Genomic DNA, 21,847 nt, shown 5'->3' on the forward strand with positions numbered 1-21,847 from the left:
TTTTGAAGTCTGTTTTGTCTGATATGAGTATTGTGACCCCTACTTGTCATTTTTATTTGCATGAAATATCTTTTTCCATCCCCTCACTTTCAATCTATGTGTGTCTCCTGCCTTAAAGTGGGTCTCTTGTAGGCAGCATATTGTAGGCTTTTGTTTTTTAATCCAGTCCACCACTCTGTGTCTTTTGATTGGAGCATTTAGTCCATTGACATTTAAGGTAATTATTGATAGATACGTATTTATTGCCATTTTAAACCTTGTTTACCAGTTGATTCTGTGTTTCTTTGTTCCTTTCTTTTTCCTTTTGTTTTGCTTTTTGTGGTTTGATGATTTCCTTTTATTTTATGCTTGTGTTCTTTTTGGTTTTTGTGAATCTACTGTGTTTTTGATTTGTGGTTATTCTGTTTTTCAAGTATGTTAACCCCTTCCTGTATCTACTTGCTTTAGACTGATAGTCATATAGGCTCAAACACATCTGAAAAAAAAAGAATCTACATTTTCTTACTTTCCTGCCCCACATTTTATGATTTTGATGTCCTCTTTTACATCTTCATGTTTATCCTTTTGCTGTTCATTGTCATCGTTTTCACAAAAATGTTTTGATTTTTAAAAAATCTGTGTACTGACTTAAGTGATTTAAATAAGCCACCGATGCCATAAATGGCACCGATGACATTTAGCAGGAAGCACTGAAAGCATTCCTACTAAAATCTGGAACAAGACAAGGATGCCCACTCTCACCACTTCTACTCAACATAGTATTGGAAGTCCTAGTCCTTTCCAATTGTGATTTTCTCTTTTCTATACATTCTTGCTTCTCTTCTATTTAGAGAAGACCTTTCAATACTTCTTTTAGGATAGGTTTAGTATTGCTGTATTTTTAGTTTTTGCTTATCTGAGAAATTCTTTGTCTCCTTCTATTCTAAATGATAATCTTGCTGGGTATAGTATTCTAGGTTGCACATTTTTCCCTTTTAGGAATTTGAATATATCTTGCCACTCCCTTCTGTACTGTAACATTTCTGTAGAGAAATCAGCTGATAGCCTTATGGGGGTTCCCTTGTAACTAAGACTTTGTTTTTCTTTTGCTGCCTTCAGAATCCTCTCTTTAACTTTCGCCATTTTAATTACAATATGTCTTGGTGTAGGTCTGTTTGGGTTCATCTTGTTTGGGACTCTCCTTCCTGTATCTGGATTTATGTTTCCTTCTTTAGGTTTGAGAATTTTTCAGACATAATTTCTTCAAATTCATTTTCGATCCCTTTTTCTCTGTCTTCTCCTCTGGAATCCCTATTATGGGTAGATTGGCAAGCTTTATATTATCCCATACATGTCTTATATTGCTTTCATTTTTTTTTTAAATTTGCCTTTCTTTTTTTTTCTTTTTCTTTTTTTTTTTTTTGCAGTACATGGGCCTCTCACTGTTGCGGCCTCTCCCGTTGTGGAGCACAGGCTCCGGACGCGCAGGCTCAGCGGCCATGGCTCGCGGGCCCAGCCGCTCCGCGGCATGTGGGATCCTCCTGGGCCGGGGCACGAACCCCGTGTCCGCTGCATCGGCAGGTGGACTCTCAACCACTGCACCACCAGGGAAGCCCTTAATTTGCCTTTTTATCTGCTGTTCTGATTGGGTGATTTTCATTATTCTATCTTCCAGATGACTTATTTGTTCTTCTGCATTATTCATTCTGCTGTTCATTGCCTTTAGCTCAGCTTTCATCTCAGCAAATGAGTTTTTAATTTTTCTTGGCTCCTCTTTATAGTTTCTAGCTCTTTTTTTACAGTATTCTGCATTTCTGTCGATAAACTTTCTTAATTCCTTCAGTATTTTCATTATCTCCTTTTTGAACTCAGCGTCTGTTAGACTGAAGAGGTCTATTTCATTGTTTGTTCTTTCAGGGAAATTCTCTTGGTCTTTTAACTGGGAGTGGTCCCTCTGCTTCTTTGTTTTACTTATATTTCCCTTACTCTGTGAGTTTAGGAGAAACACTTATCTACTGTGGTCTTGGAGGGCTGTTTATATGTAGGAGCAGCCCTGTGTAGCTTGTGTGGTTTTAATATTTTTGGTGTAAGCGTTGTTTTTAGTATGGATGCCTGCTGTCTCTTTCCTCAGTGTGTGCTGGCTGTTATCCCACTGATAGGGGGTGTGCAGAGGCAGTGGCTGGCGTTCTCTCCCAGAGCCCACAAAGGTGGCAGCTGGCACCCGCTCCCAGAGCTCTCGGTGTGGTGGTGGCTCACTCGTGCCCCTGGAGGCTGCGATGGCATTGGTGGCTCATGCCCACCCCTGAGCCCACAGCAGTGGTTGGTGCCTGCTCCTGGAGCTCGTGCAGGCAGTGTCCTGTCACCTTAGAGTGCATGTGCAGGGAAGGGGGCTGCTGTGGCAGGTCCCGCCCCTCCCCTCGCGTGCCCTCAACAGTGGCACCTTACCTCTATGGTGGGCCTGGGCTTCCTCTGTGTACACCCTTGGTTTCAGTCATACCAAAATCCAGCCCCTTCAGGCTGTTTCCCCACAGCCAACCCCAGTCTTCACCCCAGGTCTGACCTCCATAGCCCAAGCTTCAGCTCCCAGCCCCCGCCCACACTCGTGGATGCACGTCTCAGGCCGGGGAGTGCAACGCTGTGATACTGACTGTCTGTGCAGGTCTCTTTCCATTCTGCCTGCTGCACACCAGTTCTGTGCTCTCTTCTGAGGCTCCAAAGCTCCCCCTCCGTCCCAGCTGATCTCCCCATTGGTGAGGGGACTTCACAGGGTGCCGGAACCTTTCCTCTTTCACAGTTACCTCCCAGGGGCGCAGGGTCCTGTCCTGATTCCTTTCTCCCTTTTTTTCTTTTTTCTTTTGTCCTACCTGATTATGTGGAGATTTTATTGCCCTCTCAGAAGTCTGAGGTCTTCTGCCAGGGTTCAGTAGGTGTTCTGAGAATCGTTCCACATGTAGATGTATTTTTTTTAAAAAATAAATTTATTTATTTATTTATGGCTGTGTTGGGTCTTCGTTTCTGTGCAAGGGCTTTCTCTAGTTGTGGCGAGTGGGGGCCACTCTTCATCACGGTGCACAGGCCTCTCACTGTCGCAGCCTCTCTTGTCGGAGCACAGGCTCCAGATGCACAGGCTCAGTAGTTGTGGCTCACGGGCCCAGTTGCTCTGCGGCATGTGGGATCCTCCCAGACCAGGGCTTGAATCCGTGTCCCCTGCATTGGCAGGCAGATTCTCAACCACTGCGCCACCAGGGAAGCCCTGTAGATGTATCTTTGATGTATTTGTGGGAGGAGGTTAGCTCCACATCCTACTACTCCACCATCTTGATCCCTCCCCTTGACATTTTATTCTTATTTGGAATTTTTGTTTAAATAATGGGTAAAACATAATAAAAGAAAATTGGTTGCAATTTACTGTCTCCCTCCATTGGCAAATAAGACATTCTAACTGTTAATTGTTTGCTGTTACCTATTGCAGGCTTAGTCCCCCTGTCCTTCCACTCTGCTCCTTAAAGGAAATACATCTGTCCACTGACAAATTTTTCAGAATGGAACCATCTGAAATTACCAATGGTTGTTTTCTTTCGGTTCTAACAAGGGAGGTAAGGATAAAAAAAAATCCCAATCCATTTCATACTTAGGAATTAAGAAACAACAAAGTCTCATAATAGGAATATAGGAACTTTATGAGCATTTCATAATAGTATGCTTATTTCATAAATAGCTAAAGGGCAGGAAAAACAATTATTATTGTATGGCGGAAATCCCTATTTTTATCTTTACTGTCCTCCTGAGTGTTTTTCCGTTGCCTGTTCTCCACCCCCACTTCTCCAAGCACTTTGTCAATATCCAGTTCATTTTAGCTCACAGATATGAGATAAGCTCTGGACATATATACACTAATATGTATAAAATAGATAACTAATAAGAACCTGCTGTATAAAAAAATTAATTTAATTTAAAAATTCAAAAAAGAATAAGCTCTGTAATTCTTTTTCTTTTTTTTTTTTCTATCAGGTTCACAAATGGGGAGATTTAAGTACAAAGAAAGTAGTTTCCTGAGGCTTATAGGATATATTAGAGACTAAGGTCTAAAAACTATTTCTTTTAGTATAACAAAGATATTCTTTTATCTTTACTGAAACACTGATAAGTATTTGTAATATGCAAAGTAACAATTAACTCCCACATTTAATTATAGCGGGACCCATCTGAGACAGTGTCTGTGAAAGATGTTTTGGCCCGTGCTGCAGCAAAGGGTCTACTGGATGGGATCGAGTTGGGTAAACCTTCAAAACTTGAGAAGAAGAAGAAAAAGTCAAAAATGTCATTGCCAAAATCTTCCACTTCTGATAGTAGGGGCATCCAGATGAAAATTGCTGAGTTCCTGAGTCAAGAAACTAACGCAAGTGCTCATCTGTCAGGGACGTTAACAACAAAAACATCTCTTCCACAGAAGAATACAAATCAAGTGGGTTCTTCCTCACAGGTCAGAAAATCCAACAAGCCCACCACCAATCCTTTAGTGCCTACATTTATGAAGAACACACCTCCCTCCAGACCATATGAACGGACGACAAACTTTGTAAGACCTCGCCCAGAAGACAGAATGATTGCACTGAAACCCATAGAGATTGTTTTGCCTCCAGTAATGTTGCCATTTTCTAGTCCCCAAGGGATCGGATCTCAGATACCAACTCAACATTTTTACTGTCGTTGCGCTGGGCCCAAGACTGTCATGCCTGGCTATCTTCCCACACCATCAATACCAAGTAGAGGGAAAAAACAAGAAAACTTACCTTCCTCTCTACCCAGGCATCCTCGACCATGGCTTTGACTGTCTTGTGTTTTTTACAGGGGTCAAGAGTAGTAGGGTTTTTTCCCAAAGTCTGATATTTCTCTGAAGGTTAGACATCCCTACACAAAATACTCATCCTTTTGGTCACTTAGTATCTTCTAAATGTGATTATTACCTTCAAGTGAATTAAGACAAGTGAGAATAATGTAGGTGAGTTAAGCAAAGCAGAATTCAGAGAGTTCAGTAGCTGGGTGCTGATCTGTTTTAGAACGTTCAGTTGTAGACTCAGTATCGGCTGTTAGAACTTGTCTCACTCTTGTTAACTTTCTGTCTGGACTTAGGACACTGGTTTTAAAGCTGCAACAATTTTTCCTGAAGGGAAACACTGTGTGCCTTAGAACAGACTTCTTTTCAAAGTTAAATTGTGAGGCAGTTTATTTAGAAAGCATAGGTTTGGAAAAGATGCTCTTGCACGGACTATAGATTGCTTTTCAGTATCGAGTCAGCTGTAGTTTAAAATTTTCAATCACTATAGAGGTTGATTTTTTTTTCCTTAAACATTAAAATAGGAGATGTTAGGAGCTTTTGTAATGTGATTGAAGTTGAGTATGAATAGGAAGAACAGGAAGGTCCAAAGTTCTAGGTGTGAGTAGTTCAGCTGTCCATTCACAGAGTGAAAACTGTTTCTCACTGGAAGAACCTCTAGGATCCTGAGCAGACTGAACATAAGCTTTCCCTTTTAACTATTTATGCCAAATACTGTTGTAAAAAAAGTGACTGTAAGCAAATTTCCATCTAAATAGTAATTCTGAGGAAGAGGCCAAACTGCTGAATACAAGTGACACCCCAATTGTTGAAGAAATCTATACAAGTTTATGATTCAAAGATCAGGTGAGATGGTCATTTCAAGTGGCACACAGTAATCAAACTTTGGTAAGTCATTTCTGATGCTCAATTAAAATATATCGTAGCACTATTTTAATTATATTGAAAGTCAGTTCATCTTGACTATATTATCAATTGCCTTCCAAGAACTGGTTATGATTATCATTTCTGGGTCTACTGATTTTTTTTCATCATGGCAACAGAAAGTGACATTAAATCAAATATGTTACAACTGTAAACCCTACTGTTTAAAAACATGTTCATAGACACAAAGAGTTTGAATTTAAAGTTGTGTTTTCAGAATCCAGTTGTGTTGAATAGTGTTAAATAAATTCCTAAATTTCAATTCAGGTGGCATGATTTTAGTAGACTATTATCCTCTTCAAGATGAATATTTAGGTCTATTTCAGCTCTAATATTGTATAATTTTCTCACTTGAAGTGAGGGTAGAAAAGGGTGAATTTCATTGTAGCAGTAATAAATTTTTTTAACTGAAGATTTACACTTACTAGTAAAATGTCAGTGAAGAAATGAAACATGACTTTTTATACTTGAACCAGACTTATTTTTAAATCCCAAAAGAATTCTGTTAATTATGACTCTTAAAAAATACAGAAATGTTTTAAATGCTCAGCTTATTTTACTACTTTCAAAAATCAAAAACTATATAACATTTGCTCTGAAAGTTATAGTATGGTTTCCTCCTATTCCCACTCTCTGGCTTAGAGCCTTCCGTGCCTCTGGGAGGCCAGTGCAGGTGAACTGAACTTGTTCAGTAAAGAGCTGATATTTTACCCCAGGGATCTTTTACCCCTTTCCTTACATCTTTCCTCTGCCCCAGGCTGAAGAGTATTCCATTGTCCAAAAGTAGCAGGTCTGAGATTTTTATTTTCTGCTAATAGTTATTATAAGACGAAAACTCACAGTTATGAAATAGTTCAGGATATTTTTCTGATCTCTGTAGCAGCATGTGGTTCATGTCACATCACAACTTTAGCCCCTTATCTTCAGTATCTCATAACACGAATCCTGTCATAAATTATTTTTCTAAGTATATGGAGATTCTGAATTAAACCATTCATTCATTAAGCCTGCAGTTTTCTTCTTTGGAATCTTCTAAGAAGGATGTGATCAATTATTTACATATTTTGGTAGACTAAAAAGGGAAATACTTTGGATTAAAACCAATATGGGAGAATTCTAGTAAAGGAGAATATTGATTACATTGACATTTTTCTTTTTTCAGCTTCTTAGAGAAAAGTGCTGCAAAAATCTAAAGTAATGAAATTACTGGTTTTTAGATACTCCAATAGCAAATTCAGATTTTTAATGTGTAATTATTTACCACTATGTAATACCTGAAACCAAATGAAATTTTGCTCTTTGAGAGTAACTGCCTTTGATTGAGGAAAAAGGTAAACTACTGGGGGAAATGCAAGATGAACAAAAAATGGGTACACACTTTAAATTCTATTTATCTTCTTCCATATGTCTAACAGTTAAACTAAGCCAGGTTCAACTGCTGTTTTTCTAGTCACCTTTCATTTTGGATTTAGTGCCTGTACAACTCTATCTTTCATTCTTTGATATCAGGCTCTTCAAGGAAAGATGGACTTTTTTAACACTAGAAAGAGTGCTTACACAAGCATCAAGTTGGTGACTGAATAGGCCTCTATGTCCAAAATGCCTGCTGTCCTTCCTGAGTACCAAGGTAAGGACCATGCAATGAATTATTCAAAATTTAAAGTTACTTCCTAGTTCTTACCAGGTGGAAATATACAATAATCAAAGCAGAATCTTACATTACTAAAATGACTTTTAATTTGAGATAAGAATAATTTGAAAATAGAATGACTGGCGTGGAGACACTAAACTTTTATTTCTATTCCTGGATATGTATGACTGATGTCAGATAAATGAGCCAAACATTTTACGCAGCTAAGTTTATTCTCATAACATATTACATTTAAATGTGTAAAAGTGGTCAACAGCAAAAGGGGCAGAAAGCAAAACCAAATGTTCTTTTGGGATAAACAAGCTGCTTTGGATGGCAGGGAGTGCTCTCACTGATAAAGTGTGAGCAGTATCTTTTCCCTGAAGCTGAAATAAACTTCATTTTACTGGCTGTATAACACACGTTAGCTGTGTATTGGGTTAAGTGAGCCTGGCAAACTAGAGAGCTAATGCTTTTACTAGTTAAGCTGTGCTAATATCAGTTAGGGAAATGTTTCTCACATTGTTTACGAAATCTTGAGTTTCTGTTGCAATGCTTATGAAATGAGTGTGTGTCATATAAGAAGAGGAGGAAAGATTTAGGGCTTCTAGTAAATGACCTTATGTAGAATTGTACAAATGTTCGTCATAAAATCATAAAGTGGAATTTTTTAAAAAGTAGCAGTGCCAACAATTTATCACCAAGAGCTTATTTTAATGGAAATGGGTCTAATGTCGCTTCATGCAGTAAGACAGACACAAACAAAAACAATGGTCCTAATTAGCTATGGGTGATCATATATCCAGGTGTAAACAAAGGGCAGGAGGACATGTGTCTGTCTCTTAGATGAGCTCACATGTGTTGTGAAGGATATAAAAACGAAGCACCAAGCAGTGCTTTAAGTTTGCAAAGTAAAGTTTTTAGCCATAGGCATGTTGGCTATTCCCCTTGATGCGGCCAAGGAGCACGTATGTGAGTTGGCAAGTATGCGTCTATCTAGCTGCTTTTAAAAAATAAAAGGAACTTTTAAGTATTTTGCCTTTTCTTATACATATTCCAATAAAAATGTGACTACAAATCATTACAAAACCACCTTTTAGGCAATGTATAGTTCACTGAGATTACTTAGACCTGGATACATTGAGAGATAATATCCAGTAAAGATAATACATTAACACAATAATGCAGTATATTTCAGTAAAAATAGAATAAATAAAATAAAAATATTTTAAGCTGTATTTAACAGGTTAATTAAAAAAATGATAAGACATACAAGGCATAGTGAACATGGCTGCCTGTTTACCAAATCACAGATACAAAGAATGCATAGATAACTGAAGTGTCACTACAATATCAGGTAAAACGCTAGCATCCTTTCACAGAAAATACACACATACTTTCATACATACTTTTTGGCCATGGCAGAAAGTGTCTGAACATACGGCTTAACATAATTAATTTTATAAAATTAATTGCATTTAGTATGCAAAGCTATTTTTAAAACAAAGTATCTGCAGTAAAGTTTTCAGTATGTAAAGGCTATCATTCATCTTAATGCATCCATAATTGCATATATAAATCAGTTTGGTACTTAAAGCTAGCTCAGTATTCTTGATCCTGAAAACATATGTATGCCTTAAAAAAAAATGAATGGGTTCTGGTAGAGATGTCCAATATAAAAGTGGATCACTTTTTTAAGAATTTTGAAGTTTATCACACTAAAATGTTTGTTTCACTGTGGAGGTCACGATGAAAGATCATCAAGATTGAATTTTGAACAGCTTTTCGAAGGGCACAGTAAGGATTTTCTTAATGCAGTAATTTCTTAGGATGTCACTGGTAACTTTAGTAGAATAGTGTACAGGCTGGTGAGAGTATAATCCACCTCTAGAGTGGCATCTCTAGGGTGCTAGCAAACAATTCCAGAATTCTGAGAGGGAACAGAGGCAGGAGGCCACCTACTCATTCCATCATGTTCTCTGGTGGCTAAGTATCATGAGTTAGGAATATTTCTACCACATGTAACATTATCTCTGGACTGCATGTAGAATCCTGTCCTCTACAACACATTTGAGGCACACTGCAGGAAAACTGAGAGCAGGTAATGGTTTTAAATCACGGCATGAGTAATTTGGACATACTTCCCTACTTATACAGGGAATCCTAAGATTGCCTGATAATAACTGGATATGCCCAGCGTAATTTTGGAAAGACTCCTCCTGACTGGTGTGGAAGCAGCATAACTTAATAACTGGGAGTTGAGAAGCATGGGTCCTAGTTCTGGCTTTCTCACTAACTTTCGTGAGATCTTAGGCTAGGTGACTGAGCCTCTTTAATTCATATTTTTTATTTCTCAAATGTGTTTAGTACCTTCTCTATAAGGCTCAAATGTGACGATAAGAATGTGGAAACCATTTTGACAAGTACATAGCAGTAGATAAACATAAAGCATTACTTTTACAACGATGTTGTAAAATGGTAATTTTATCACTGAAAAGTAAACAAAACTAATGTCTAGATTGAGCTTCTTAGCAACTTCTTTAAAACATTATCAACAAGTGTCTCAATCTGTTTACAGCTAAGTCTCTCATCTATAGATAGATAGAGAAGCAGGAAAGTGCTGTTTTTTGGGAAGCCTGTTAAATAGTCCTTTGTTCCTATGTATATTTTGCTCTGATATGAAATTTTTAAATCTTGAACATAAATGGAAAAAATATAAATTTAAAAATATATCTAGAGTCCAACAAATTTTAATATTAAATACATAAATTCAGAAAGGTTCAATTTTATGAAGTTTGTTGCCATGGACAATACATGATGGACAGACAGCTTTCTGGGCAAAAAGCATTAAGGTAAGATTGAGCTAGATGCAGAATCCTAGCAGAACATTTACCTAGGAGGTGGAAAACAACGTGGTGGTGGAGATCTAAAATATAAATGACATTTCCTCAACTCCAAGTTGCATATTGGCTAATTATCAAACTAAGGATGAAAGGCTTATGAGGAATATTTCATTTTAATGTTTATGTAGAGAATGGCCATAGTGAACTATAATTCTCTAGCTGCATTGTACAGTATAAGGCAGAAGTTTGAAATATTTCCCACCCAAAATGCATTATAATTTTGTTAATCTCTTTCTTAATAATCAATCAGTTTGAAAACCATCTGAACAGAAAGGCTATTTTTGTTCTGTTTTAATTTCTGAAATTTAGTTTTTCAATTTTGAAGCTTCACTTTTTTCCCAACATCCCCCAAACAGCTGTAGACATGAAATGGTGTCCATGTGTCAAAGAGCTCGTCAAGGAAAGTTGCCAGTTGGTTTCTATACTGATGCCAACAGCCAATTTTGTCAACCAAAGGTTCGATTTTATGAAGAACTAAAACGAAAACTAGTCATCCTGTTTTTACAGCAATTCAGTGGTATCCGGTATGCAGTGTCTACTCCAATGTTGAAAACAGGGCAAAGTGCTGTAGGACTTAAAAGTTGCTTGTGACAGATCCAGTCAAGAAGACAGTGAAACTAACCCAGGTGTCATTCACTCCAAGGACTCAGCTGCTTCACTGGGAGGGGTGTGGCCACATTCTTCCCTGTGTGTGTGAAGTTAACATAATGTTCACGATATTTACAGTAAGAAAGGGAGCTTCCACTGCTCATGATGTAACTTACTGACAGCAAAAAAAATTAGTCATGCTTTTCATATCACACGACGGTGGCAAGACGAGAGAACATGCTTGTCTAACACTGTTTGGTTAAGTTATTAATCTCTGAAGACAAAGCATCAGCAACTGAATGGAAGGCCAGAGATCAGCTCCTCTTCTTTAGTGTAGCTATTCAATCTTCAGTAAATGTTACAGGATCCTTTCACATATGCAGCTACGGCGTTTCTGTGACAGGGCGTTTCTGTTTCAAAGTGTCAATGAGGGATAAGACCCCTCGTTTTACATTGGTTGTGACTCTCCTGGTCACAGAGTCTGCTGGCGGAGGAGGTGGTCGAACTTTCTGTGAAGGCGGCCTGGCTACCAGGCACTTCTGGTATCGTAACTGAAATTAGAAAGTTGTATGGTCGTTAATAATGTATCATCCCTTCTTGTTTAACGTGATCTTAATTCATAAATATATTTAACTCCCAAAGGTTAACGACCTAGCTCCTAAACACGAATCCAAGAGTTTATTTTTTTTTTTCCTTAATGTGGAGTGTTTTAAATTCTTTTGAAGTTCTTTATATTGTTAGGCTGCGATGAATATACCTCATAGTCAAAGAGCTAATGAAGAGAAAAAGGATTGGGAGAGAGATTATTAACTTTTTCCTCAGACAGGTAATGAAGTAGGTGTTTATGGCTAGCCGAGTGAGGGTCAGCATGGTAGAAAGGGCAGGGTTTGAATCTGGCTCTACCACTTGTGAACCGTATGGCCCCAGGCAAGTTATTAAATCTCTCTGAGCCTCAGTTTCTTCATTTGTAAAATGGCTGAAGAATGGCGACCTTAAAAGACAGTGTTATGATTAAGGAATACCTGCAGAATGCCTCAGACAGGCCTAGCAACACAGAAGGCATTCATAAATGTTTGTTCCCATCCTGCTTTAATTTAAAAAAAATTACTAAGATTTCAGGATTTTATATACAAGTCTAAATCTTAATAGATTTAATTTTTAAAAATCCATTAGCACTGGCACCAGGGACAGTTTCCATCCTTCAGAAACAAAGTCACAATCCACCTGCTTTTGTATCAATGCAAAGATAAGTAATTCTTCAAAATTAGATTAAAAGGTTAAAATGTATCAAATGCTTTTTTTCTAATCCAAGCACTTAAAAAATCCAAGCACTTAAACTGATTTTCAAAAACCTACTTAAATATTAATAGGTTCCTTGGAACAACTGTGAAACAGGCTGATGTTTCCCTGTGAAAAGCATGAACTGTCATACAGCAAGACTCTTGTCACAATGTGCTGTCACAGCCCACAGGCCAAAAAATTAGCCCCTTTCAACCCAATCATATGAAAAACGATTTATCACGTCTCCTGTGTGTAAAGTATGTTTCTAGGTCTGCATCACAATCAAAACTACGCACTTCCAAACACAGTTTTATAATGGGCAGGTACCGCAGCATGGTATACTGGACTCGGAGTTTCTGATGTTAGTTACGTTATATCCAGTGTAAATCAGAATTGTGCCTGATGAATTTCATTAAGCGGACCCCTCTCCATCTCCCTCTAAATTGCATCGAAATAGTTTCAGCTGGGCCTATACCACTCAGCTGCAAAATATGCCTAAAAATTCAGTAGATTCAGAATGTGTTAATGCCAGAGATATTTCAGATTGTATAAACTGATGCATAAACATTTCAGATGGGGAATCATGCAGATTTGAATCAAGAGGAAGGCCACCCAGTTAGAAATGCTGGATACAGAGTGTAAAGAAAGGTTTGATTTTACCGGTATGTCTTATGCTGGATTGGCTGAGTCACTTAAGCTGGTGGCCCTAATACAATTAAAATAGTAAACAAATGAGTAGAAATTGTTTCTAGAGGAGAGAAAATGAGCCTGGGAATCAGAACAAACTGTAACCAGTGATAAAGCTAATTATTTAATTGCCATCAGCATTTAAAATGTATAATTAAGGCTGAAAGCCATTCATTTTATGACTAAAACCATCTGTTAACGATCCTTTACAATTTCACAAAATACCTCAACAGTCACCATGGATTTTTGCTTGGCTGGACTCTCCCATTTTCTGTTTTCTTCACACAGTCCCTTCATCCCATCTCAAATCCCTACGCCTGGTCAGGAGGTTCATCTTGACTGCTTCACCGCGCTGCTCCCCTCCACCCAGCCCCGGTCCTTTATATGCAGGTGGACTTGAGTTAGAATCCTGGCCCCGCAGCACCTGAGGGGAACCTGCACTCTAACACAGGACTGTGGCGAGAACGAAGCCAGATAATAAGTGCACAACACAGGTCTTCCCTTCCCCTCCCCCCCTCCTCCTCCCCTCTCTGTTTCAAAGGTGTCTTTTAAAATAAAAGCGAATTGGCTCTCTTCTCGTCCCCGACCTTTGCCTCTGCCATCCGTCCACCTCGTTCTTTTCCCTCTTTGTTAACTAGCAGTGTACTGTCTGTAAAGAAACAGAGGACGCCCTCCACCGCCCTCAGCTCCACCTGTTCCTGGACTCCGGGCATCTTCTGGCCGGTCTCAAAGTTACTCTAACCCAAGCAGCACTCTAACCCAACCCCAGGCCCTTCATCTACCACCAAGACCTTGGTCCAACTACAAATATGACCCCTATTTCAATCTGGCTTTACTGGCTCATCTCCCTCAGCCTCAAAACTGTGAGGATCTCCCCAACCTCACAAACGAGCAAGTATCTCAACGGCATGCTTCCGGCTACTCCTTCACCACAGACCTGGTGAGTGACCCGCTTTCAGGGCCACCTTCTTCCTCCCGGTCACTCCTCCATCCAGTGCAGTCTTACACTTTCACTTAGAGCACTTTCTACACCATAACAGAATTCTGGTTTACCCGTCTCCCCCATAGGCCTAAACTCCGTAATGCAAGGATCGTGTCTTATTCCTACTTGAACTTCCCAGAGACCAGCCTACAAATGGTGGATTGAGTTAAATGAAGTGCAGGTGCTTCGAATTCAGCATTCCTCATTGCCAGCCAGGTGTTTCTCCATCACCTGCTCCTGTCTTTTCCCCACTGCCACTCCTGGTTTAGATGCAACTCTCCCAAGGACCAGTAAACTGGCCTCCTGGTCATCTCCCCACCTCTGCCCCATCCTTTCAACCCACCTCCACTTTGTTTTCTTCTCTCTTTTTTGGAGTATGCTTTAAAGCCTAACGTGGTCTACACACTCTCCTGCTTAACAATCTCTGCTGAAGGTCACACCTTGGCATGAGATCACAGGCCCCTCGTGGACATGGACCTCGCCTCCTTCCACTTGGCTCCAGCAACCCTACCTCCTGTTGCTGGAATACACCATGCAGCCCAGGCTTGGATGTCTCCTTCTTACTAGAACTTTCCCAGTGCTGGGAATGACAGGAGCTCAAAGGATGTTTGCAGAATGAATGACAAGGTGTTTCTGTTTGTTTGAAGTCACATATGTGGTACAAAGAGCACTGGCTTTATTACCCGGAGGCTCGGGGGTGAACGCAGGCTGTGTCATTTACCAGCTCTGCCCTGGGGCCTGTCCTTTCCTCTGAGCCTCTATTTTGTTATAAATAAAAGAGAACTACTTAACAGGGCCGTGGTAAGAATAGAGTTCATAGATATAAACAAAGTATGTAAGAACAATGCACTTAGACCAACTATCTAGAATAAAAACCATTCAATACACTGAATTTTTAAAGAATTATTGAGTTGGTTCCAAACAGCACCAACTCACACATGACCAGCATCTCCTGATCACATACTGAAATTACTTAGGGATCAAGAACTAAGAGGCCTCAAATCCGTGGTTTTGAAGATCATTGCTTTCAGTGTTCCTGGAGTCTCTACAGAAGAACCTGGTTCCATCCAGTCCTCCTTCTTTCAGGTGTCCTGGCCTCTTAAGACGGCAAAGTGCTTGTCACGATTCTGTCCGTAGGAGTGAAGGTGTCACACAGCAAGGCATTACTTTAGAGATCAGACTTGGCTTCTTTTAAGTCAGTAACTCTGCTCTAATTTACGGCATATTAAACAAAAGCAGGGGCCCGAGGGTTGAACCCCTGCAGCGGGCTCACTCACCATGCAGGCAGCCTGCACTGCCTCGGACACGTTACCGGCATTAGGCTCGCACCAGAAAACATGGCACTCAAAGTGCTGGTTCCCAGTGTCCATGATGAAGGCAAACGTATGCACATCCTTCCCGACGCCCATGAAGGACAGGAATCGCACCCGACACTCCACCAGGATCTCCTCTTCATTCTGCAAGAGACGCCGTTCAGCAGCTCTGGCCAAAGTCACAGACACGTTCGGACCTTAAGTCATAGAATCTGCCTGGAGTGGCTGCACAGAGGAAATGGTGTCTAAAAATATACAGCCAGACTGAATTTAGACAGGACTGTATTTTTCTAGAAAGGCAAGTTTCTAAATGTGTCTGGAGAGGCCTCACTGCTGTGGGTGCCTCGTTCCGGCATTTAATCTGCTCTGAACCACACTGCGACTGGGTATGTGTGTTCCGGACTCTGTCTGCTCGACTCCAAGCCCGTGGCTTCACTGTGGGCAGGAACAATGTCATGTATACTTTTTCCGTATTGCCCATACAGTGGCTCAGAACCCATTTGCCCAGGCAAACCCACCGGAAACCCCAGAGCACCAAGAGGAAAGGAGCCATGGGCTCTCTTTCCATACAGGTCTTCTTCCCCAACTAAACAGCACATTGAATCAGATTTCTATCTAAAACTGTGTAAAACAAAAAGTTGCCAAATACTTTTTTATTTCTTTTTCACAAACTGGTACCCATATGGTGCCGAGTTAAGAAGTGTTTGGAATTCTTATGAACACCACATCCTCTGCAGCAGCCATGTGCAATTTTTGAAAATTAGTAAATACATCCAGAAAAATGCTGACTTCTGGCTCACTAACATCTTGACGTATTGAATATTCACTCAGGTGCTGTGGGACTGATTAACAGGCAAACTAAGCTGGTCTTAGAGGCTGGGAAGTTTTGTTGGGAGAAATGACGTTTACATTGAGGTCTACGTAGGGGCTGGGAAGGCAAAGGGGTAGAGCACAGAAGGAGCAGCGCACTTGCAAAGGTGCTGAGGTAGGAAGAGGCACCACATGTTTGCAGACTTGAAGAAAATCCAGCGGCACAGGCTGGAGTGGCAGGCAGGGTCAGTGAACATCTTACTCCTCTTTAGAAACTGAATTGGACTTGAAGGTGAGCTGCTAGTGGACAGAAGCAAGAGCAGACCAAGGACTTACGGTCTTTCCATGACAGATGCCTCACAGAGGCAGAATGGAAAACTGATCCTGCTACTTCTCGCTGTGTGCCTGGGGGGCAGTTACTTAACCTCTCTGTGCCTCAGTTTCCTCAACCACAAAGTTGAGATAATTTGTGTTGAGGCTAATGCTGGCCTCTCTCCAGATGACCAGTGGTCCCTGCTACCACAGGACCTTCCACCACAGAAGCATCTCCTATGTCCCAAGCCCAGATAACAGCCCAGTCAATACCAGAGCCTGGAGAGTGGCCAGAAAACCAAGCCCTATTAGTGAGTTACTGCTAGTATCACACAGTCACCTCTAGCAAATGATTCCAACCTCCCAGGCTTCGTAGGAAGGAAGAATGAGGAACGCCAGAATAGAAGCCTCTGAGGTGTGCAGAGATCTAGGCACAAAGGGCAAAATGTCTCTCTTTTTTTAATGTAGGCTCTTTTAATCACAAGCAAGCACAACTCCCCAGAGACCAAGCCTTGGCACGCGCCTAAGTTTCACGGAAGCTTATTGTATCCGAAACCTCACTGTGTTCGACAGGCCAACTCCATCTGCCACCCTTCTCACCTTCTCACTGATGACAGTCACAGTAGCATCGGCCACATTCATGTTCACTGAAGGCCAGTCCTCCTTGCTGGACGAGGTCATAAGACTTTCTATGGCATTGTTCAGGGTATCCATTCCTGTGGATGGAAGGGATAACTGAAAAAGGTCCTAAAGCTATTTCTGAATCACAAACGTGGGCCCAAATCACCCAGTAACACCTATGCCCAGACTGGTCTTTTTTTTTTTTTGTAGCCCCAGACAAGACATTTCATTTGAGCCTTTCATTGCTCAAAAGAAAAGAAATGCCAGCTTTTTCAACAGAGAGAAGGGTCATGAGAACCTCCAGAGAAGGAGTGTGTGATGTCCTGTCTAACCAGGACATCACTCTCCCTCCCTCCCTCTCTACAAAGATTCCCCAGCTCCGAGTGTATAAACAGTATTCAAATGCTACCTTTTCCTAAGCAAGGAACCTTGAAAAAGGGGACCCAACAGAAGCCAGCATCTGCCAGATTACCCTGATAACCTTTCATTGTCCTTTGTCACTAAATAAGGCCAAGTTTGGGCGGCCCCTGGACACGAATAGCATGTGCTAGTCGATGGGGCTCTTTGGCTGGGTGTTCCCACAGCTGCTTTTGGTGGTGGGTGGGTGGGAGAACAACGTTACTGAGCTATAATTCACATACCATACAATTTACTCACAGTGCAAAACTCGAACGGTTTTTAGTATATTCAGAGGTGTGCGACCATCACCACCATCAGGTTTAGAACATTTTCATCACCCCCAAAAGAAACCCCGTACCTTTCGGAAGTCACCCTCCATTTCCACCCAGCCCTATCTCTAGAGATCTGCCTACGCCACTCATATAAATGGAATCGTACAGGATACGGTCCTTTGTGACTGGCTTCTTTCATTCAGCATCATGTTTTCAAGGTTCAGCCATGTTGCAGCATGTCTAATACTTCATTCCTTTTTATTGCCAAATGAAGTACCACTGTATGGAAGTGTATTTTATTTATCCATTTGTCAGCTGATGGACATTTGGGTTGTTTCTGCTTTTTGACTATTATGAATGATGCTGCTGTGAACATTCGTGTACGAGGTTTTGTGTGCACACATGTTTTCGTTTCACTTGGATACAAAGCCCAGGAGCAGAACTGCTGGATCAAATGGTAACTCTATTTAACTTTTGAGGAACTGCCAGACAGTTTTCCAGGGCAGCTGCACCATTTTACATTCGCCCCAGCAGTATGTGAGGGTTCTGATTTTCCCACAGCCGTTTTTTAACCCAGGAAAAGGCTACCTCTCTCAGCCTCCTTCCAGCCTGGTATGGCTAAGCAACTAAAGTCTGCCCCTGAGATGTGAGCTGACTGCTGACTGCTGTGTGCACTTTTGGGTCACACCTTAACAGGAAAGCAGGAGGGTTCCTTCAGCCCCCTTTCCCCGTCCAGCACGTGACAAGGACTGAAGCAGGCACCCTGGCCCCAGAGATGGAAGCCTCAGTTCAGGACCGAGGCTTCCATCTCTGGGGGCAGGGCCCTTCCACAGCCCTGGCTCACGCAGCTCTGGACTGAGTGAATGAGAAATCAGGTCCGCTTTGTTCAAGTCCCTGTATTCTGGGACCATGCATCCGAGGAGCTTAGCCTGTCCTGTACTGATCTTTTGATCAGGACTGTCTGTGCGCTCTGGCTGGTGACAGTGTGAGGGTCCGATTCGAGACAAGGCAAGGAGTGCAACAGCAGACCCCACCCCCATGGGAGGGTGAACATCTCTCATGAGCTCCCAAACGCTTGCAAAGTGGAAAGACGATGCACGTTTCACATACCGACTGGTTTGTCCACAGGTAGCATGCCCAAGTACTGCACGTGGAACTCCTGGACCAGCTCAGTCTTTGGTGTTGGAAAATCTACTACAGGGAGTAAAGCAACACATTTTTCTCAATGTTCTAACAGACACATAACATCCTGTGTTTCTAGAGGTCAGTGTGCCAATCATGCTATAAGAACAGCCATTTCTTCCACCAGACACTGGGGCTGTCAATCAAAATCCCATTCACCTTTCATTTCTAGGTAGGAAAGCATTTGAAAGCAGGAACTGGAATCTGTGTGTTAAGCTGTGACTCTCTCTTGGATGTGTGCTAAGTAGCAGCTTTGGGTGCTCTATTTATTAGGGGAGGTTGATGCCCTGAGGAAATTTAATCACAGAGGGCGAAATCAGAGACGGGAAAAATGACTAAACTGAGCTCCCCAAAATAGCAACCCACATATTTTTAAACTAGCTGACCCTTACCCCAGGCTGTACATGAATTACAAAAGCACTAAAGATACTTTTCTTTAATCTTGTCCAACAACAATAAAACTCATCCTGGCCCTTGATGCCTAACCCTGTTGACACAAAATCAGCTCTAAGCCGCGCCCGAGGTCCCGCGTGCGGGCTCGGCCCGGGTCTGCTGAGTCGAGCTCGGTTCTGAGGGAGACTAGATACACCAGGGAGCCGTCCGAGACCCTGCGCTTTGTGACCTGGGCAGAGAGCACCAGGCAGAGGAGCAGGCGCGCCGACCTACCTTGCAGGGGCACGTCGAGGTTCACATGGGCCCTTTCCTGCAGGGAGCTGCAGGCCAGGGCTTTGGCGTTCTTCCGTTCGGCCATGATCTGAAGGAGAGAAAACACAGCTTTGGCTCACGGTTACAGACCCCGTGTCCTCAGCTGTTCCAGCCAGTGGAGTGTCTGCGCTGACTTCACTTCCAAGTTAAACTGGCTTCAGTCTGCTGCCTGACTCCTCACCCCCATCTCGGAGCCGCACGTTTTGAGAACTGTGCCCATTTTCTCTGGGGAGAATAGTGAACGACTGTTCCTCAGAGTAACTAACAGTCTCCTGATTGTTCGGAATTCATTCTTCCATTTACCAGGCTCCCACCTCTACCGCACGATCCCCCCGGTCACACGTACACCTCCCGGCCCACAGCGGTCGGTGGAACACAGGGCAACGGACTCCCCCTGCTGCCTCCACGTGGCCACTTTCAGGGACTCTTTTCAGGGCTCTGGGGACAGAGTACCTGGGTTCAAATCCCACGCCCGCCACTTACTAGCGGTAAGTGGCCTTGAGCCAGTCACCTGCCCTCTTGTCTCGTTTCCTCCACTGCACATGTGGATGATAATATTTATGTCCCTAATAATAAAATAATTTCAGTCCTGACAGTAAATACAAGCACTCAGAAATATTAGCTGCTATTGCTGTTGGTGTTATGGTCACACTGTTTAAATCTGTCGGCCGTCTTTCTAAATGCCTCTCCTCTGTTGGGGGCACTAACATCTTCACTTGACAGTCATCACTTCGCACCCCTGTTCACAGTGCTGTGGGTTTAGGGACTCCAAGAAGCCACCTTCAATGACCGCAAGAGCAACTCACACCTTCATCCCCCGCCTGAGCTTTCCATCCCAAGTGGAACAAGTCATTTCCCCCGGAGCTCCACTCTGCCCGTCTCCAGATCTGCGCCTGGGTCAGCGGGCAGGAGGGCTGCTGACGGTAAAATCCAAGATTCACTGAGCACTGACTCTGGGCCAGGTTGTGTTCTGAGGGCTTTACGCTAGCATATAAGCTCCACCAGGGCAAGGATTTTTTTTCTCTTTTGGTCTCTGCTGTCTCCTCAGGACAGTGCCTGGCACATAAGCAGCATTCGGTTACACTTGCTGCGTGAACGAATGAGGAAACGAAACCCGGGCAGCGCAGCATGCTTCAGGGCTGCACAGGAAGCAGCTGCCCCAGTGCCACCCGTGCAGGAACGTGCACACGGGCTGGGGTGGACGCGGGGTCTCCGGACCAGCACCCACCCTGCAGGTCCCAGTCATTCGGTCAGAGCGGCAGACTGCTGCGCTATTCCGGTGCTGGGGCAGCTCCCATCCCTACCCTTCCCTTGGGAACTGTGGCTTACAGCTGCTCCGCTCCTGCTGCGGAGGCCAGGCTGGGCTGTGGAGGTGGTCGTGACCTGGGCCTGGCGAGCTCGGGAGGACCTGTGGGAGTGAGGCTGGGTAACGATGCCAGCCCGGAACTGGAAAGGTGACATTAACACAGGGGGCGGCAAAGTCCTATGTTTAGATTCAAGCAGTAAGTCTGGGGCGTGGAAAGGCCTGGCTGAAGGAAGTTGGGGACAGCGTCCTGGAGACCTGGCTCCCACTAGTGGAACACAGGCCAGCAGGTAATGGGATTGCTGAGAACATTAACTATGTATCCCTGGAGGTCAAAGGACACTGTGGCCACGGTCCGTTCCCTGTCGACTCCCTTGTGGAACACTGGTTCCTTCGGGGGAACCAAGCAGAGCGTGGCCAGGAGAAAATGGTTAGGAGCCTGGTCGCCGCGAGACCCGGAAGTGGCTGAAGCGATGGGCTGGGGCACTCTGGACAAAGGAGGAAGCCAGGAGCAGGAAGGCTGGACGACAGACACGTGTGTCCAGCCCTCTAGGCACAGCGCGCAGCTCCAACCGCCTCCAAATCGCAAAAGCTGCCCAGCAAACAGACAAACCAGGAACCTCTCTCCTCTGCTACAGGCCACACATCTCAAGTAAACACACGGAGGTCCACACAAGGAAGGGCTCTGCAGCGGCCAGAGCCGCTGCATCACACAGCCGTGTCCTGACAAGTACAAGGGCCGGGCAGAGGGCGGGACGAGGGTGTAGGCATGCGCTCTGCGGAGGGGGGGGGGAGGGGGAAGGCGGCGACTCTGAGGCTGTGACCACGGCCCTGCCTCGCCGCTGTGTGCCTTATGACGTCAGCACGTGTTCACGGCAACCCCCGGCCGCCTGCACTTCCACAGACACACCTGCTGGTTTCGTACCCCGCTCCCTTCTTCCCGGGTCCAGGCTCAGATCAGGTGGCCCCGCCCTGGGAAAGCTGCCCTGACTCCCTGCCCCCGCTTTCCAGCTGGGCTCGGGATACACAGCTCCTCCGCCACACCGCTGTCCACCTATTAGACCTCCTGGACTGTGGGAGGCACCAAGGCCGTACTCCTTTTGTAGGTTTGTAGGTGGA

General features: G+C 43.2%; 2 protein-coding genes across 27 annotated transcripts in view; one reads left to right on the forward strand and one right to left on the reverse strand.

The window, feature by feature from the left end:
- Positions 1–13,687, forward strand: part of NSUN7 (NOP2/Sun RNA methyltransferase family member 7) — a 70,567-nt gene extending 56,880 nt beyond the window's left edge. For 6 of the 8 annotated variants that reach the window (XM_019928289.3, XM_073805183.1, XM_073805182.1 and 3 more), the window contains 2 exons: positions 3,452–3,575; positions 4,175–6,013. In XM_019928289.3, the coding sequence (XP_019783848.2) occupies positions 3,452–3,575; positions 4,175–4,810 (760 nt within the window). In that variant the 3' untranslated portion in view covers positions 4,811–6,013. Of the gene's footprint in view, positions 1–3,451; positions 3,576–4,174; positions 6,014–7,249; positions 11,038–13,117 lie in introns of those variants that run through there. The other 2 variants (XR_012331971.1, XR_012331970.1) reach the window with 2 other exon arrangements.
- Positions 10,537–21,847, reverse strand: part of APBB2 (amyloid beta precursor protein binding family B member 2) — a 373,668-nt gene continuing 362,357 nt past the window's right edge. For 16 of the 19 annotated variants that reach the window (XM_019928274.3, XM_019928275.3, XM_073805179.1 and 13 more), the window contains 5 exons: positions 19,387–19,474; positions 18,649–18,732; positions 16,847–16,962; positions 15,089–15,268; positions 10,537–11,412 (listed from right to left, as the gene is read on the reverse strand). In XM_019928274.3, the coding sequence (XP_019783833.1) occupies positions 11,245–11,412; positions 15,089–15,268; positions 16,847–16,962; positions 18,649–18,732; positions 19,387–19,474 (636 nt within the window). In that variant the 3' untranslated portion in view covers positions 10,537–11,244. The remainder of the gene's footprint in view (positions 11,413–15,088; positions 15,269–16,846; positions 16,963–18,648; positions 18,733–19,386; positions 19,475–21,847) is intronic. The other 3 variants (XM_073805181.1, XM_019928282.3, XM_019928286.3) reach the window with 2 other exon arrangements.

This window comes from Tursiops truncatus, chromosome 5 (genome assembly GCF_011762595.2).
Source record: "Tursiops truncatus isolate mTurTru1 chromosome 5, mTurTru1.mat.Y, whole genome shotgun sequence".
NCBI lineage: Eukaryota > Metazoa > Chordata > Mammalia > Artiodactyla > Delphinidae > Tursiops > Tursiops truncatus.